The sequence below is a fragment of the Pocillopora damicornis genome, chromosome 8, assembly GCF_964200805.1.
Source record: "Pocillopora damicornis chromosome 8, jaPocDami1.2, whole genome shotgun sequence".
NCBI classification, from domain to species: Eukaryota; Metazoa; Cnidaria; class Anthozoa; order Scleractinia; family Pocilloporidae; genus Pocillopora; species Pocillopora damicornis.
This window is the reverse complement of record NC_142677.1, coordinates 15,756,638-15,774,137: the sequence shown is the minus strand read 5'-3', so window position 1 is coordinate 15,774,137 and position 17,500 is coordinate 15,756,638. Positions and strand designations below refer to the sequence as shown.

Here is a 17,500-nt window from a genome sequence, read left to right as displayed (position 1 = left end):
TTGGGAGGCGTAGGGCTTCTTCTTTCGCGAATCCCGTATTTACGCCTTTAAGTGTATGACATGAAAAATAGTTCGTGTATTAGAGGGTCGCTGTCATTGTGATGCGTTTGCATGTCAAGGGTCGATTCCCCGTTAAATAGCTCGCGAATTTGATATTATCCACACGCCCATCGGCTGTAAGTGTAACTGCTGCTAAATGAATAGATTCCTGGGTAAGGCTGCTTAGGGTTAGGGATTCTTTCTGAATCTCTTCAGTTGCCTCCTAACAATAAATTTGTCACGGACGAATAACAGGAGTCCCGTGGGACCGCAAACACTTTCGAAAGGAACGGCAACAGACAGTGAATCCCCATTACATTCCACGTTTATTCACGCTATCTTGCTGCCAGAGACGTTCACTCGACCGCGACAGGATGCCAATGACTCGCGTTTCATTTTACGACCATGATGCAACGCAATCAGAGTGCGCACTTCGCCTGCCAAGGAACTATAAGCATAATTTCTTAACTCAAGAAGTTCCGTTCTTCGTCCTTTCAATCGTAGGACTGGGAACGAATCTGCCTCGTAGTCATTTCCTAATATTGGCAGGCGGCGTCGTCTTAAAGTTTTATTTCAACTCGAACTGGGACGATTTGCGAGTTCCACTGCTTTGGTTAAACTGGACTTTTAAGATCATGGGAAACTACTATTGTAAGTGTGGAAAAACGGCAACCGAAGGAAACTACTGCAAAGGGTTTGTGCATTTTGCTTTTATCCTCGTTCAAGCGGTATTTTAAGGGAAATTTATAAGATAATAACTTTGTTACATCGTTAGTGTTCACTCACTATCAGCGAGGTACTTAAACGGCAATTAGTCTTGCTTTGCGAACGACCCAAGAAACCTAAGCAACCTTTTCTACCTTTTCTATTAAGTATACTTTCAAAGACTTGGCTTTGTATTTCAGTTGTATGTGGATCAATATTGATGTTTTCGTACCTTTCCTTCCCGGAAAGCTATTTTTAAATCAGTTTCGTTTTGAAAGCCGCTAGGCCAATTTGAGGTGCGGTTGGAACACGTTTGTTTCGTTTCATTACTTCTCTGCCGGGAATAATTTGGTTTTGGTTTTTCTTAACTTACATCGAAATTTTGCGCACAAAAGGCAGCTAAAGCTGTTTCCAGTATTTTAAGTTTGCGCCGAGAAAATTCGGTGTTTTGTTAGTACGTTATGTAAGGATAGGTCTCCATTTCTAGGAAGATCACAACGATAAAAGCTGTTATTTGTATGTAAGCATTAATCGAAAGCGTTGAAGTGGTGGAAGGCAACGTTAATGACAGATTCTTGCTCCAAAACCGAAAACACTTTCGCTAGAAGCATTACTAGACCACAAAATAAGTAAAGGCTTGAAAATTCGTATTGACGGTCTCCGTTTCTAGGAAGATCACTACAATAGAAGCTGTTATTTGTATACAAGCATTGATCGAAAGCGTTGAAGTGGTGGAAGGCAACGTCAATAACAGATTCTAGTCCTAAACATTGTCGACATGCAGATCTTCGTCACTCAGTCAACCAATGCCAAGTTCAGTTGAAAATCACCTCTTTCCGATGGTTATTAGGTTTAAAATCATCTTCGTACAAATTCTTTACTTCAGGTGTTACGAACGGCAGTTTCCGGTGTGTGAACACTGCAAGAAGCCAATATTTCCTGGCGAGGAAATGTTCGGCGATTGTCACAAGAATCCGCAAGTAAATCTTCCTTCGCCGTGGTGTATCCTCTTCCCTTGCAGGACCGTGGGAACGAGATTGATATTTCGTTGGGTAAAATAGTCTGTACATGAGATAAGAGGCCCACCTTGTGAATACTTTACCCAATTTCTCTAAGGCAACAAAGTCAATTTTTGAATATTTATTTAATGTTTAGATGCTACAACAACAGGACCAGGAGGTGTTGCGAGTGTAATGGCGTAGCTAAAAATGGTTCATATTGCCAAAGGTATGTAGCCGAAACTCATCAAACCATGAACACCGAAACTATTTGTGGAATGTTATAGGAAAAAGGCGACCATTCGCGAGAAAATTAAATCGCGAAGGGTATCGGTAATTAGTTCGAGATTTTTGCTGGGTTTGCTTGCATAATTTTATTGCCATAAGTCAGTACGAGATTATCCAGTCAGTATCAAATGAGAACGTTTACGGAGACTTGATAACAAATATGGCAAGATCTTAACCTTTGTCGCGAAATGGAAAAAAATGCACCGAACTTTCCTCTCGGATTCGTACCCTAGCCCGGCAGTTCTGATTCAGTTTTCTACCACCCAGGCTACGCAAAACTTGTTGAGTGCTTTAGTGGTCCACATGTAACGAACGTCTTGCATACTGCCAGGATAAGCGATAAGGAGAGACACTGTTTCAAATGTTTTCATTCTGACTCTGAGCAGTCTCTATTTCTCCAAATCTTAAAAATGTTCACCTTTTCCTTCCTATACGTGGGATCCCGAAAGACGAAAAGCAAATATCAATCATCCTTTTGGGTAATTACTGTACTGATACAAAACTGCAAGGAGTTTCCTCTAAGGGGTACAAATGCTTCTTATGAAATTTTTAAAATAGCCCATCAATTAATGACTGACACCATAACTCAGTATCGTTAAATATTAATGCTCGACCACTATAGCGTAATTTCGATCTTTTATGACGCTCAGTTGAAGATCGATCATTATAAAGTTACCCTACTCACCCTCTTTTTCTTTAATGGTTCTGAATACACTTGCAGCTGCTATGACTCAAAGTACCCACCACCTCTGAGACTTAAGGTGAAGAGGGGAGATACGAGCATTAAAGTTTATTCAAATAAGGAACCAAATGAGAAAATGTTAGGATTGACTAATGGAAGGCTGCAATTCAACGAACCTCATGAGCATATGTGAGTTCTTTAAAGTAGGAATTATTCCATGGCTAGGCAGAAAAGTAAGGAACTTGCAGCTAATCAGAGAAACACTCTTTATCTAGCTTGAAATTTTCTCACTAGAAAGCTAAAAGGCCACAAAAAAGTTTTCAATAAAATATTCATTGAATGCAATAACTCTTTTAAGATTTGACTTGATTGACCAAGTTAATGGACTTTTTCGTTTGAACTGACTTGTTTGGTTCTCTAACAATTTTGATCTAGAATATTTTATCATTGGGAAATGGAAATCATTTGTGAAAATTTTTACATTAAAGCATGCTAACAAGAAAAGAGTAAAAAACCTACACTAGAACTATTTAGAAACTAAATTGCCGAGAGTAACGGTAATTAGTTTGAAAACGAAAACTTGTGCCAACCTCACAACCAATCACATAGAAATCCAAAACAATTGCAACTTGGACACTTGTGTTCACAGTCCCCCATTTTCCATGGTTTCATGTGGAATTTTGTTTTGCTCTAATCAGCTGATACAAGAAAAAAAAGAAAGTTCTATTGTTTTCTGTTGGCTGTTGTGAATATTTCAAACTTAAGTTAAAGTTCAGTCATTTTAAAGTTATCCTATTTGCACCTCTTTTGCTTCAATGGCTCTTAATATAATTGCAGGTTGATTTTGCGGTCATCATCATCAGAGGAGGACTAGATCCAGGAAACTTCTGCTAAAAAATGCATGACACTGGTACTTATTTGCATTCTATTCCCAGTAGGAAAAAAAGGCCTTCAAAAGTTCAGAATAAAATTTACGATAGATTCTCTGTAACTCTTGTTATATCTGACTTGATTGATTTAGTTATTAGGCCTTTTTTGTTTGAACTGACTCGTTTGGTTCTAATAGTTGTAATAATGCGATAGTGAAAGAAATAAAGATCATTTGTGTGCCGAGGACTTCATTTGATAAGTTACCGATTTATCAGGGATTAATTTAGAGTTCAAACAGTTTCTCTTTCACAACTTTGAATGGGTCGTGCAAACAAAAAATATAAGGCAAACTCTGGAACCTTAAGTTTTTGTAAATTTAGGCAACTTTGGGCAATTTAAAGCAACTTAAGGCAACTTAAAGCAATTTTATTTGACTGAAGCGATAAAACCAAAGTTAGCAACAGTCTCCCCATAAACTTTAAAAATGTCTATAGAATCCCTTGCAATAAACACAACAGTCATTTCAGTTACTTTGGTATGTTCATAAGTCACCATAGTCTAAAATATCCAGATTTCAAATCAATTTATCTAAAAATGCTTAGACAGAATTACCACAATAGTTATTGTTAAATTATACAGTCAAAGCTAGTGAATAAATAGCCAGGAAACCAATTTAGCTAAAAATGTTCAGACAGAATTACTACAATAATTATTGTAAAATTAACAGTCAAAGCTAGCAAATAAATAGCCAAGAAAACATCATGGGTTATATGCCCAACATCAAGCAAACCTATCGTAAATATACACAGTGACATAAATTTTCAATTTAAGAAAAGAGACACGATTTTCATGAAACTATCCATAAATTTTCCACACAATTAATTAAAAATAACATGATTATTTACATTTATTAATTATTTCACAAAGCTCCCCAAATTATAAAAATTGTTATCTTGGTAAACTTATCTCCCATATTTTTGTCACTTGCACTGTCAATCTCGGCATGAAAGTTTGGCAAGTCGCATGCCTTTCCAACAGCATCCAAAATTGCAAAAGTCCTTTTAAGTAACCCAACCAATTTGTTGTTCTCCTGGGTAAGTGCTAAAACATGGAACGACCTAAAACCACCTACAACCACCTACAACCATCTACAACCACCTCAAAAACATCTACAGCCACTCGCAAACTATCTAAAACCATCTAAAACAAGGCATAAATGTCTTAAATAGGGCGAAATGACAACACGTCACATACATGAAATACGAGAATCGAATGAAACCTCCACCTCCCCCTGAAATCTTACTCTCCCTGGTCCTATGTATTGTCAAACATCTCACGAAATGAAATGCAAGAGCATGCCGATTATATTTTTTACTACCTCAGTAGTAAAGACGTTTTGGCTCACGCTTTGGCTCACGCTTCATTGATTACGTAATGGCCCATGGTAATGTTTTTCTCCATTTATAATCTCAGCAATGAAAATGTAATTGGCGCAAAACGTGAGTCATTATTGCGTAAGTGGCACCACTCGTGCAACTGCATGCTGTATGAATACCAGCATGATGGCGTTCGTGCCAAAGAAGCTTGAAATATTTCTAATGATCATTCTTACTTCTTTTTCTAGACGTGAGCCAAAACGTCTGCTGGTACCCTGGGTAGAAAAAGCCAAGTCAAGTCTGTCTTGACTACGAGTTTGTTATTTTACTTTATTACTTTTTGTAACTTGATAGTTTGTTTTGTAAAGTTCTTTAGATCTTTCCCCACTGAGGTAATAAAAAATATCATTGGCGCCGCTAACTAGTTTCCATGCTTCGAAGTGAGGAGCGGTGGGTTTCTCTTCCTTCAGCCCGTACCTCTCTCGCCAAGTACGCCCATACTATCTACTATTACCGAAAAATTTCCTTTACTTTACCTCGAACTGTGTCACTGGTAGGATTTTCTTTCCGCAATACAAGCAGGTAACCAGTCAATAGACACAAAGCGGACTTTTTCGGTGGCTGTGTGGGATGGAAAGAATGCAGGCCGGAATGATAATCTACTCCACGAGGAAAAAGCACGTGCGTGCGTGGTGTTTTCATTGAAGCGGTCGCTCACAGTTCCTTCAAATCTCTGAACTTTGTCGGGCTTTTTGGTAATGAAATAAAATTCCAGGCCATCGAGGAAGTTAGATGACTTGGACGCGATCACTAGCAGAAACCAAGAGACTCAATACGCGAATGGAACCAACGCGTCATAGTCAGCGCTGCAATTCAACAGATGATTCAAGCTATCTATTGTCCCAGACCTTTTTACAGTACTAGCGACTAAATACAGGAATGGCTCCGACCTGTGATTGGATGATAAAAATGGTAAAAGTTAGTAAGTTATATCTTAACTCGTTGCTCGTGAGTATTGTTAACCGCGTGTCTCGAAGCGGAACAATGAAATACCAATGTAAAAACACCGATGAGTCAAACAAGAAATGGCCACTTACATAACGAAGAGGAGGCAGAGTCTATCTTGTTCAGCGAGGTCGTTCAGTGATATTCCGGCGATGAAAAAGTCATCCGCTGACAAGTTCCGCTGACAAAACTCATTTAGTCAGTTTAGTCGGATGACCAGAGACTGGAGCCATTCGTGTATTTCACCGCAGACAGGAATGGCTCCAACTCATGCGTACATTAATTTTTTTTCGCTCTGGCTATATAATTTATACACTGAGATAAAAACTGAAAGAGCGATTTATTAGGTTCTTCTTATGTTGTAGTCTACAGTGCTTGCAAATGAAGCCCTCTTTTACTACTACAGGGCCATGTAGCTTCTAAGTTTTAAAATAATGCATCAACTGTATGTCACGTTTGGAAAATCACGCAATGTTGCGTGACGCTGCGACCAATGTCTTTACTTTACAGCATGCTCTGCTGGAGAAATAAGGCTTGGCCGCAATCGAGGGAGTTTTTTTTCGTGGAAAACTGATTTTCTAGGCTATTGTTCACATGAAGGAGAAATCCATTCATCAGGCTCTTCATCTTTTTTTGCACAACACCTAAAGGAAGAAAATCGCGGATTAATTTTGCCTGGTAATTTCTAACAACTCCACTAGACCTAAAAACAAACCAAACCAAAAAAACGTCTTACCAGTCAAGCCAGTTGCAGTAGCTCTCGCACTGAATCATGTCGAAGTACCTTGACTGTTTGCAATGATGGTATAACCAATCTTCGAAAAGTTTTCGGCCAAAACAAGAAAGCGTAAAATGATTTTATAAAACTTGTTCTAAAATTAATGAAGGCTGTTCATCACATGACGCTGTACTAGAACGGGTCTATCTCGTTTGCTATTGTATCAGTACTGTTTTAGACAAGGTATTTATACCACTTAAATTTAAGAAAGAACGAGTAGAACATAAACCACATTTTCTGTAAAGTACACGAGCCATCCTAACCTAATTTGCCAACTACTTTCCAAGCATCGTCTGTAAAAAACCGCTTTAATTTTTCAAATTTGAAATTTTTTAGCTAAAACCGTGGCTCCTAAAAATATTTCTCACCTCGCCTAAAAAATTTTCAGAAAAAATTTTCAAATTTTTCACAGCTTTGCCTATTCCTGCTCGTAGGTCCAGCCAAGCCCTTATGGTCATTGGCCCACGCAATGGCCGCTAACAATGGCTTATAAATATAAGCGTTTGGTGTTGACTTGTAAAACTCCCTGAAGAAGTTTACGACAGTTAGACGAAACGCGTCAGAGAATAAAGAAGTTTTACAACTACTGTTCGCACAGCGCTGCTCTTTAGTTTAGTTTTAAATTTTTTAAATTTTTTTTAAAAAATTGTTTAAAAATAATATAAAAATTATTGAAAAAAAATTAATAAACGTTTGAGTCGGAGATATTCCTATCAGCGGTGAAATACAGGAATGGCTCCAGTCTCTGATCGTCCGCCTGAACTGACTAAATGAGTTTAGTCAGCAGATAACTTTTTCATCACCGGAATATCGCTGAACGACCTCGCTGAACAAGAAAGGCTGCCTTCCCTTCGCTACGTAAGTAACCATTTCTTGTTTGATACATCGGTGTTTTCACTAGCATTGATAGTTCATTGTTCCGCTTCGAGACACGCGGTAAACAATACTCACGAGCAAGCAAGCCATAACTTATTAACTTTTACTATTTTTATCATTCAATCACAGGTCGGAGCCATTCCTGTATTTAGTAAAAATGATAATCCTTTATTCACAATGATCTCTAAAAATATTTACAAAAATTATAAAATCCTTAAAAAAATCGAAAAATACATTGAAATGTCTAATAAAAATTTAAGAAAAACTAACGGATACACGCTTCGTTTAGGTTTACTTCTTGAACTTAAAAAAGGAGACGATAATAAAACAATTATAATAATAATAATAGCAAAGTAAAAAATTTTCAAAGTCCTGCTTGACCCTTGAATTTTACAGTTCCCAGCGCCATATTGGAAATGCAACCGCACACACGTGAGAACAAGGCTGGGGTTGACCCGCGTGAAATCTGTGAGAGCTCTTGGTGAAATTCGTACGTGGGCAGTAAAATTGTTCGATTTTTAGGGAAAATGGATGGCCGAAATCTCGATAAAGCTAATTTTTCTCCCAAAAAGAAAGGAAAGCAGTGTGCCACTTTTGGTTGTTCAAATACATTTTATGGCCCCAGTGGTTTGCCTACGAGCTTTCACTTCTTCAAGTTTATGCACGGAGGCATGTATCTTTGCAAAGTATTTATCGTTCTATACTTATCTTATTCTTTGTGAATTATGGATGAGGGTAACTATTGTTGCAAAATTAGTACAAATTTTCTAGTAGGTACCTGAATTGTTTTAAGTTCAGTGGAGTTTTTTTTAATCTGGCAGCAAGTCAAGAAGTTCAGTGCTGCTCACCTGTTACTACATGGCTTTCCTAAAACACTCTTAGCAGAGTAACTCTTGCAAAGTAATTGCTATTAATAAAATAACCAAGACACTGTATCTTCAGAGTTTTCACTTATTATGGCAGACCCAGAAAACTGACTCAAATTTGTTAGCAATTGTGACAAAAGCAGTTTTCATTAGTTGTTATTTTTTATTTTTATGATAGCAGAGTAATCCACTATGGATGCCACATGGAACTCTCAAAAAATATTTTGTGTGCTTTATGTATCAATCAATTTGATGCTTTAAATTGAAAAAAAGAAGAAGTGAGTTTCACCAACTAAAATTGCAAAAAATAATTAATTTTCTTATACATTTCAATGGTCTGAAAGATTCTCTTTCAAACAAATCTTATGGTAACAATAACAGGATAAAATAAATATCTTGATTTGGATATATTTCTCAATCTTTTAAGTATCTTCTTTACATCTCAAAATTATATCATAACATTGGTTAACACAATGCAATCAGAACTAGTTTAGCAAACCTTTGTGTCAGAAGGCCTCTGAGTGCTAAGAATGGGAACATCAATTCACTGAATGTTTATCACTGACAGAAACTTAAATGTGTGTAAAGGACTAGCATTGTTGAGATCAGTAGCTGAGAGGAAGCATTTCTGTTCTCTTCCTTTAACCCTTAAATACCCAAGATCTGATTGTCAATTCTCCCTTCTAGTTGCAACACATTTACTAGTAAATGAGTTATGAGAATTTGATGTAAGATCAAGATAACTTCTGCTTGATAAGTTTCAGTATTAACAGTATCTGTTTGCTGGATAGTGTTTGGAGAAGTTACGTGAATCAGTCACTTCTGTGAGTTTTAAATTGTCTAATACTTTGGTCTAATTCTTTCAATGGTGTCTTGCCACCTAATAAATTACCATGAGTCACGAACTGAAATGGTTTTCAATGTATCGCGAGCATAAGTTGTCCTGAACCAGATGGGTATGAAAATATTATGACATCTGTTAGTTACAGTTTTCCCCATAGGTTGATAGAAACAAGGGTTATAATCAAGTGGTTCTACAGGCTCTATTGTATAGTTTCCCATAAGATAAAATGTACAAGTGGCAAACTAAAAGACATCTTGGTGAACAAAATGGGAACAACTTTAATTGAAGAATATGGTACAACAACAAGTACCACATCAACAACAGCAGCAATAACAAATCTCCTCTACCTAGAGGGCTGCAGCCGTTGCCTCGCTTTCTAAGCCATCCTGAACAGCTTCTGTGGTACTTCCTGTAATGCGTTCCTCTCAACACGATGTGGCGATATTCTCGTGATACAACAGGGTAATCGTAAAGCTGACTGAAATTCATCTTAGGTAAATTACGGAGATTACTCGCCCATCCAAGGGCTGAAATCCTTATCATAGTTACTTCGTATCTGAAGTCGCTGTGGTTTTGTTCTAGGTCCTGGAGATCTGTAAGAAGTTCTCGGTTTTCTCCACCACTCGATGGAAGGACGTGTCGCATCAGCAAAGCATAAACTTTCAACACTAAGTCGGCTCTAATTCAGCCCGTCGATTTTAAATTAGATTTAAGAATCTCCCTGAGATCTTTTGCTTCGAGTTTCTGGATGTCATCTAATGACGAAATTTTCATATTGTTGTGTTAAAGAGCTATTTTGAAGGCAGAAATCGCATTGAAAAGTGCATTAGATCGTGAAATGTCAGCAGGTCAGCTGTATGAAAGAACCGCCGGGTCAACCCCAGCCTCCTTATCGTGTATGCGCGGTTACTAATCCAATATGGCGCCGGGAACTGTAAAAAGGTCAAAATTAGTATCAGTAGCATTTAGTTCCATGTGAATTTTTTCAGTGGGTAGGTTGACAATGCAGTTAGAACACGTGATGAAATGCACGTTGTTTACAAGTAAATGACACGTGATGGAGCAAAGTCTAATTTGGCAAAATGGAATTTGATTGGAGGAATACAATTCAAACACGTGAAAAATTGCATCCCCTCCCGAGTGCTACCGAAATGTCAAATCCTGACCAATGAACTATAAGCATAATTCCTTCAAGAAGGTCCGTTCTGCCGTCCTGCCTCATACTCATTTCCTAATGTTGGGAGGTTTTGGCGTCGTCTGAAAGTTTTATTTCAGCTCGATTTGAGACGATTCGAGAGTTACAGCGCTTTGATTAAACTGGACTTTTAAGATCATGGGAAACTACTGTAGTGCGTGTGGAGAAAAGGCAACCAAAGGAAACTACTGCGAAAGGTTTGTGCATTTTGCTTTCATCCTTGTTCAAGCGGCATTTCAAGGAAAATTTACTAGAATTGAATAACTTCGTTACATCGATAGCGCTCACTATCAGAGAAGAATTTAAATGACAATTCATCTTGTTTTGCTAACGATCCAAGAAACCTAAACAACCTTCTCTTCCTCTTTAGCTTCATGATCAATATTTATCCCCTGGCGACTATGGGATTCGAAATCAACTCTCAGGAGGTGGATTTTCTTGTGAATTATTTCTCTATTAGGGCCATTACATGATCAGAAACAGTAGAACTGAATCAAGAATACTTTCAAAGACTTGACTTTGTATTTCAGTTGTATGTGGATCAATATTATCGTATCTTTCTTTCCCGGAAATCCATTTTTAAATTAGTTTCGTTTTGAGAGCCGCTAGGCCAATTTGAGTTGCGGTTGGAACAAGTTTGTTCGTTTCATTTCTTCTTTGCTAGGCAAAATTTGGTTTTGGTTTTTCTAAACTTACAACAAAAGTTGTGCACAAGAGGCTGGTAAGAATGTTTCCTGTATTTTAAGTTTGCGCCGAGAAAATTCGGTTTTTTGTTAGTTCGTTTCGCATGGATAGGTCTCCGCCATTTCTAGAAAGATCACTACGACAGAGGCTGTTACTTGCTGGTAGGCCTTAATCGAAAGCGTTGAAGTGGTGGAAGGCAAAGTTAATGACAGATTCTATTTCTAAAATCAAATACAAATACTTTTACTAGAAGCATTACGAGTAAGCCAATTTTTTTCGTGTTCAAGGTGGAGGATTTTAAGCGTCGAGACCACAAAATAACTAAAGGCTTGAAAATTCGTATTGAGACACTCACATGACTTTCAATAGTTCAAAACAGGAAGACATAAGCTGGAAATAGAATTTGAATTGACATGCAAACTGCCTTAAGCAATCCTTTTACTAATTACAAATACTGTTTACAAATACTTGGAAATCTAAATTAAAATTTTTTTAACCCCAACAAAAGTTAAATTACTTAACTTCAACAATAGTTGTCAATTCCCAGAAATTCCACGCGAGTCTTACATAGCAAGCGTAGCATATCATCTAATTAAGGAAATCAAAGAGAGAGGATTTCGTTAATCTTTGTAAAATATCAGTTTTCCCATTCGAAAATATCTCAGACGATTCTAGATTTCCAGATGAAAATGAGTGAGAGTCTTCCTCGCAGCAATTCTGTGGGTTATCAGGTATCTATTACCCGGACGCTAACCCCAATTCATTTGGGGAAGCGTAGCATGACATCCCAGGGAATGGCTGCGTAGGAGACAAGAACTCCAACAGAATATACGTGAAAAATCGTCGTCATACGTATCTTCGTCACCCAGTCAATCAATGCCGTGTTCAGTTGACAATCACCTCTTCCTCATGGTTGTTAAGTTTTGAATCACCTTCGCACATATTCTTTACTCCAGGTGTTACGAACGGCAATTTCCGGTGTGTGAATACTGCGATAAGCCAATACGTGATGGCGAGGAAAAGGTCTACAACTGTCACAAGAAGCCGTGAGTAAATCTTCCTTCGCTGTGATGTATCTTCTTCCCTCGCCGGACTATGGGAACGAGATTGATATTGTGTTGGGTAAAATAGTCTGTACAGGAGACAAGAGGCCCATCTTGTGAATACCTTTCCCAACTTCCCTTGGGCAACAAAGTCACTTTTTCAATATTTATTTATTGTTTAGATGCTACAGCTACAGAACCAGGAGGTGTTGCGAATGTAATAGGATAATCAGCCAAGGTTCTTATTGCCAAAGGTATGTGGCCGAAACTCAACAAACTATGAACACCGAAACTATTTATGGAATGTTATAGGAAAAAGGTGACCATTCGCGAGAAAATTAAATCGCGAACGATAACGATTATTAGTTCGAGATTTTTGCCGGGTTTGCTTGCGTAACTTTATTGCAATTGGTCAGTACGAGATTATTCAGTCAGTTTCAAATGAGAATGTTTACGGAGACTTGATAACAAATATAGCAAGATCTTAACCTTTGTCGTGAAATGGAGAAAATATGCACCGAACTTTCCTTGTGGATTCGTACCCTAGCCCGGCAGCTCTGAATCAGTTTTCTGCCACCCAGGCTACGCAAAAGTTATTGAAGAAATTGGCCATGTGCTTTAGTGGTCCATATGTAACGAACGTCTTGCATACTGCCAGGATAAGCGATAAGGAGAGACACTGTTTCAAATGTTTTCATTCTGGCTCTGAGCAGTCTCTATTTCTCCAAATCTTAAAAATGCTCACCCAGTTCCTTCCTACACGTGAGATCCCGAAAGACGAAAAGCAAATATGAGCCATCCTGTTGGATAGTTAGTGCACTGATAAAAAACTGAAGGGATTCTCCTCTAAGGGGTACAAATGTTTCTTGTAGAATGTTGAAATAGCTCATCAATTAATGACTGACATCATAATTCAGTGTCGTCAATGATTAATAGGTGACCACTACAGCGTAATATAAATATTCAGGTGAGTTACGGGGATAAAACTCTCGCCACCTTCTCAACCAATCACATGGAAACCTAACACAATTGCGACTGGAACATCTGTATTCACAATCCCGTTCATTTCGCATGGCTCCATGTTTTGCTCTAATCAGTTGTTGATGGGAGCTATTATTAAACATTTCGATCTTTATTATAGGACGCTCAGTTGAAGATCGATCATCGTAAAGTTACCCCACTAACCCCTCTTTTCCTTAATTGGTTCTAAATATACTTGCAGTTGCTATGACTCAAAGTACCCACTACCTCTCAGAGTTGAATTATCGGGAAGAGGAAGGAGCTTTAAATACTATTCAAGGCAGGAACCGAATCAGGGAATGATTGATTCTGCCATGTATTCATTGGGCCAAGGAATAGCTCATGCATTGACTGGTGGAGGGCATAAGTGAGTTCTTTAAAGTAGGAATTATTCCGCGGTTAGTGAGAAAAGTAAAGAAAATGCAGCCAATCAGAGAAACGCTCTCTATCGCGCTTGACATTTCTCAGTAGGAAGCGAAAGGTCACAAAAAGTTTCGAATAAAGTATTCGTTAAATTCACTATAACTCTTTAAATATCTGACCTGATTGATTGTTAAATTTTATCGTATAGAAATGGAAATAAATTTGTCCATTAAAGCATGCTAACAAGAAAAGAGCAGAAAACCTACACTAGTACTATTTAGAAAACTAAATCGCTGAGAGCAACGGTAATTATTTTGAGGTTTTCGGGGTTTGCCTGAGTAACCTTAACTTTATTATAGAAAAGTGCACCATGCTTCCCTTGTAGATTCGTGCTCTAGCCCGGCAATCTTCTTTAGTTTTCTACCTAGGGCAACGAAAAAGCTTTTGAAGAAATGGGCCATGTGTTGGACCCAAATGTGCTTTAGTGCTCCATTAGGAACCGCATCCATATGTAATGAACATTTTGCATACTGCCAGGATAATCAGTATGGAGAGCGCCCTGTTTCAACTGAGCAGTCTCTATTTTTCCAACACGTAAAATCACTCACCTGCTTCCTTCCTTCATGGGCTCCCGAAAGAAGGAGAGCAAGATGTAGCCATCCTGTCTGGTAGTTAATGTACTGATACAAAACTGCAAGGAGTCTCCTCTAAAGGGGCGCAAAGGATTCTATGGGAATGTTGAAATAGCTTATCAATTAATGACTCGCAGCAAAATTATCCGCATCAGGAGCCCATCACCCTTCAAGACCTTCAAAACCTTTCAAGAATATAGCAAAATGGATTTACTCGAAAAGGGAATCGGCTTCCTTTTGCTTTCGCCTCCATATTTTTTTGTTTAAAGTGGGGACGCAGGCGAAAACAGCCCAATTTCGCGCGGAATCGAAACTTGACTGTTCTAAAAATAAAAAGATACGAGCAAAGGTTGACTCAACCATAGAGCGTGTATGGAGGCTCCGGGAGATGGGCTCCTGTCCGCATTGATTAATAGTTGAACAACTGAAACATTAATATGAATATTCAAGTGAGTTAGGGAGGTTATTGGGGATTACATGGCTTGTGCTTTGGTCTCGAAAACTTGCGTCAACTTCACAACCAATCACATGGAAACCCAAAACATTTGCAACTCGGACACTTGCGCCTGTTTTCCATGGTTCCGTGTGGCATTTTGTTTTGCTCTAACCGGCTGTTCTCTCTGTTTTCTGTTGGCTGTTGTGAATACTTCGATCTTAAGTTGAAGTTCGGTCATTTTAAAGTTACCCTATTCGCACCTCTTTTGCTTCAGTGGCTTTTAATATAATTGCAGGTTGTATTTGCCGTCATCAGACGAAGAGGAGGAGTACTAGATCGAGGAAACTTCTGCTAAGAATGAACGACGCTGGTACTTATTTGCATTCTATTCCCAGTAGGAAACGAAAGGCCTTCAATAGTTTAGAATGAAATTTACGATAAATTCATTGTTACTCTTTTTAGATCTAATTTGATTGACCTAGTTATTGGGCTTTTTCGTTTGAACTGACTCGTTTGGTTCTAATAGTTGTAATAATGCTGTAGTAAACGAAATAAAGATCCTTGTGTGCTGAGGACGTGATTTGATAAGTTACTGATTTATCAGGGATTAATTTAGGGTTCAAACAGTTTCTCTTTCTCAGCTTTGAACAGGTCGTGCAAACAAAAAATATAATATGTATCATCGAGAGAAAATGAAAAAATTGGGTGCCATGCACATAGCTCTTTAAGGAATTTTTTTGGTTTTTTTTTTCGTCTTCGCTTACCTGACGACCAAAGTTATATCAAGACAGATTTAGGTGAGAGACCGTTCTGAAAAGATTGAAATCTTCAGCTCAATCTTCTTGCTTATTTCTCCCTTAAATTAAAAATGTTGCAAACGAACAACGGAAGTCATGGCGACATGCAAAAATAAATCACTTTTAGGGGGGATGGGGGTAAAATGGATAGGCGGTGACTCCTGTCCACCATTCTTGTTTTAAAAAGAGAGGAAATGCTTGTTTCTATGATATTTAATCACAACTAATTAAAACAAAATTTTATGTTGAAGTCCAACGACAGTATCAATAAGAAAGCCGTTGGCAAAAAGGGAGCATGGATGGCGCAAAATGAGAGCGCTCACCTCCCACCCTTATGGTCCGGGTTCGATTCCCGAACCTGTCGTCACGTGAGTTTAGTTTGTTGTTGGTTCTCGTCCTTGCTCTGAGGGTTTTTCTCCGGGTCCTCCGGTTCTCTTCCCTCCACAAAAACCATTTTTCCAAATTCCAACTTGAATTGAAAACAGTGGACAAGAACCGCCACAGTGGAATGTCCATTACTAAATTTACATACCATAAGCGGCAAAGACTAGCCGCGTGGGTCCATTACGAGGAAGGTGGGTTACAAAGTGGAGGATTAGCAGAAGAAACAGCCTCCACCCCCGCGCGTGTCACATCCTTCGCGCGTGTGTCACCCCTCATGATCGTCTCCTTCTTATAATTACCTCCGTTTGACTGATAAAACGCAATGAAAAAATGAAAGACGTGTGTTATTCAGGTTAACGAGGAAAATGAGTACCTTTTGAGTAGGACTTAATGGTAAAACTGATATAATAAGCTTTCGTAGCACGCCACGCTGCTGGTGTAAGACAGTTTCATTTCGTATCGATCTCTATCAAACTTGGTGAAGTGGATATAATAAAAAATTAGTACCTTGACAGCAAATTTGGCCCAGCTTTCGTTTTCTCTCTTGTCTGAAGTGACTTGATTAGTATTCTAGATCAGTTTCCCCTCTTCACCGAAGCACATAAAATAAACAAAAGTATACAGAGGGGCATAAGTGACAGGGTGGCCTAGAACCCGTAAAGGTCAAGTATGCCGCTGCCACAAACAAGATTAGCGTGTTCGACTCAATATGACTCAAGCCTGTTACACACACATCGAATGAATAGAGATCACAAGTTGGTATAAGGGCCTTTTTTCGTCGTGTCTGTCGCTGATAAAGCTCAAGGAGATGTGTATTCCACACGAATTCTAACAGTTCGACGCTGTGAAGATAGAGCTTCGATCAACAATGATTGAAACCAAAGGTAAATAAATTGTAGCCTAATTGTGTATATTCAGAAGAATCATGTTGCGAATGTAGTATATGTAAATTAGCTGACGGAACCCCCCCCCCCCTACGTACGGCCATAAAATATGATGGAATAAAATCATGTTTAAGTTGTATATGCGATTAAAGAAGTAGATTATAGGAAGACGAGATGGGTTGAATACGCGGAGGAAACGCAAGCTAACAAGACTTGACAAATTTTGTTTGATTCCTTCGGAGCTACTATTTGTGCAAGTAAAGTGATACCTTCGCGAATTGCTCGGTGTCTAGAATGGTGAAATTTGATCGCTTCTTCTTACATAGCCGCTGCCATGGAACTTAGGGCACTCGATGTTTTTATAAAGTAAATGCACAGTAGCTCTTCGTCACTCGGGTTGTACATCTTCCATGACTCAACTCAACCGGAAAGAATTTGAATATTACACGACACCCGGCGATTTTCGCTTAAATCCGTCTATTAGCTCGACCAGGGTAACAAGTGTACATTTTCTAATATCAGAAGACACGGAAACAGTTCCTTAGGAGTTCCTCATAATTGGCGTGATCGTGTTACTTTGCTATCGTGATTGTACGTGTTATTGTTGAGTCGCAATGACGGGGAAACCAGCTACAGACCACAACAAGCTTTTACAAAAGCAACAAGGACTCTTGACCTTTCTTTTCTTATCTTCTTTAATATTCTTTAATTCTCTCGGTTCACTTCGATTTGGGT

The 17,500-nt window shown here is 38.5% G+C and overlaps 2 protein-coding genes and 1 long non-coding RNA gene across 3 annotated transcripts in view; all 3 read left to right on the top strand.

The window, feature by feature from the left end:
* The first annotated feature begins 1,891 nt into the window (after positions 1-1,891).
* On the top strand, positions 1,892-3,828 carry LOC149041618 (uncharacterized). Its single transcript, XR_016179329.1, has 3 exons — positions 1,892-1,971; positions 2,752-2,901; positions 3,550-3,828. It is a non-coding gene; the product is annotated as an uncharacterized LOC149041618 (long non-coding RNA).
* A 6,746-nt stretch (positions 3,829-10,574) lies between these two features.
* On the top strand, positions 10,575-15,275 carry LOC149041617 (uncharacterized). The gene is made up of 5 exons (XM_089214759.1): positions 10,575-10,719; positions 12,163-12,252; positions 12,432-12,503; positions 13,472-13,636; positions 14,996-15,275. The coding sequence occupies exons 1-5, from the start codon at positions 10,661-10,663 to the stop codon at positions 15,033-15,035; spliced, it is 426 nt and encodes a 141-aa protein (XP_089070885.1). The 5' UTR covers positions 10,575-10,660; the 3' UTR covers positions 15,036-15,275.
* A 1,283-nt stretch (positions 15,276-16,558) lies between these two features.
* The window catches only part of LOC149041616 (monocarboxylate transporter 4-like), a 7,398-nt gene continuing 6,456 nt past the window's right edge, over positions 16,559-17,500 (top strand). The window contains exon 1 of the mRNA XM_089214757.1: positions 16,559-16,765. The gene's annotated coding sequence lies outside the window, so the exon portion shown is untranslated. The remainder of the gene's footprint in view (positions 16,766-17,500) is intronic.

Coding starts and splice junctions, on each gene's coding strand:
- LOC149041617 (XM_089214759.1), top strand. CDS start 10,661: ATGGGAAACTACTGTAGTGCGTGTGGAGAAAAGGCAACCAAAGGAAAC. Junction 12,253..12,431: donor TACAACTGTCACAAGAAGCC/GTGAGTAAATCT, acceptor TTTATTGTTTAG/ATGCTACAGCTACAGAACCA. Junction 13,637..14,995: donor TTGACTGGTGGAGGGCATAA/GTGAGTTCTTTA, acceptor ATATAATTGCAG/GTTGTATTTGCCGTCATCAG.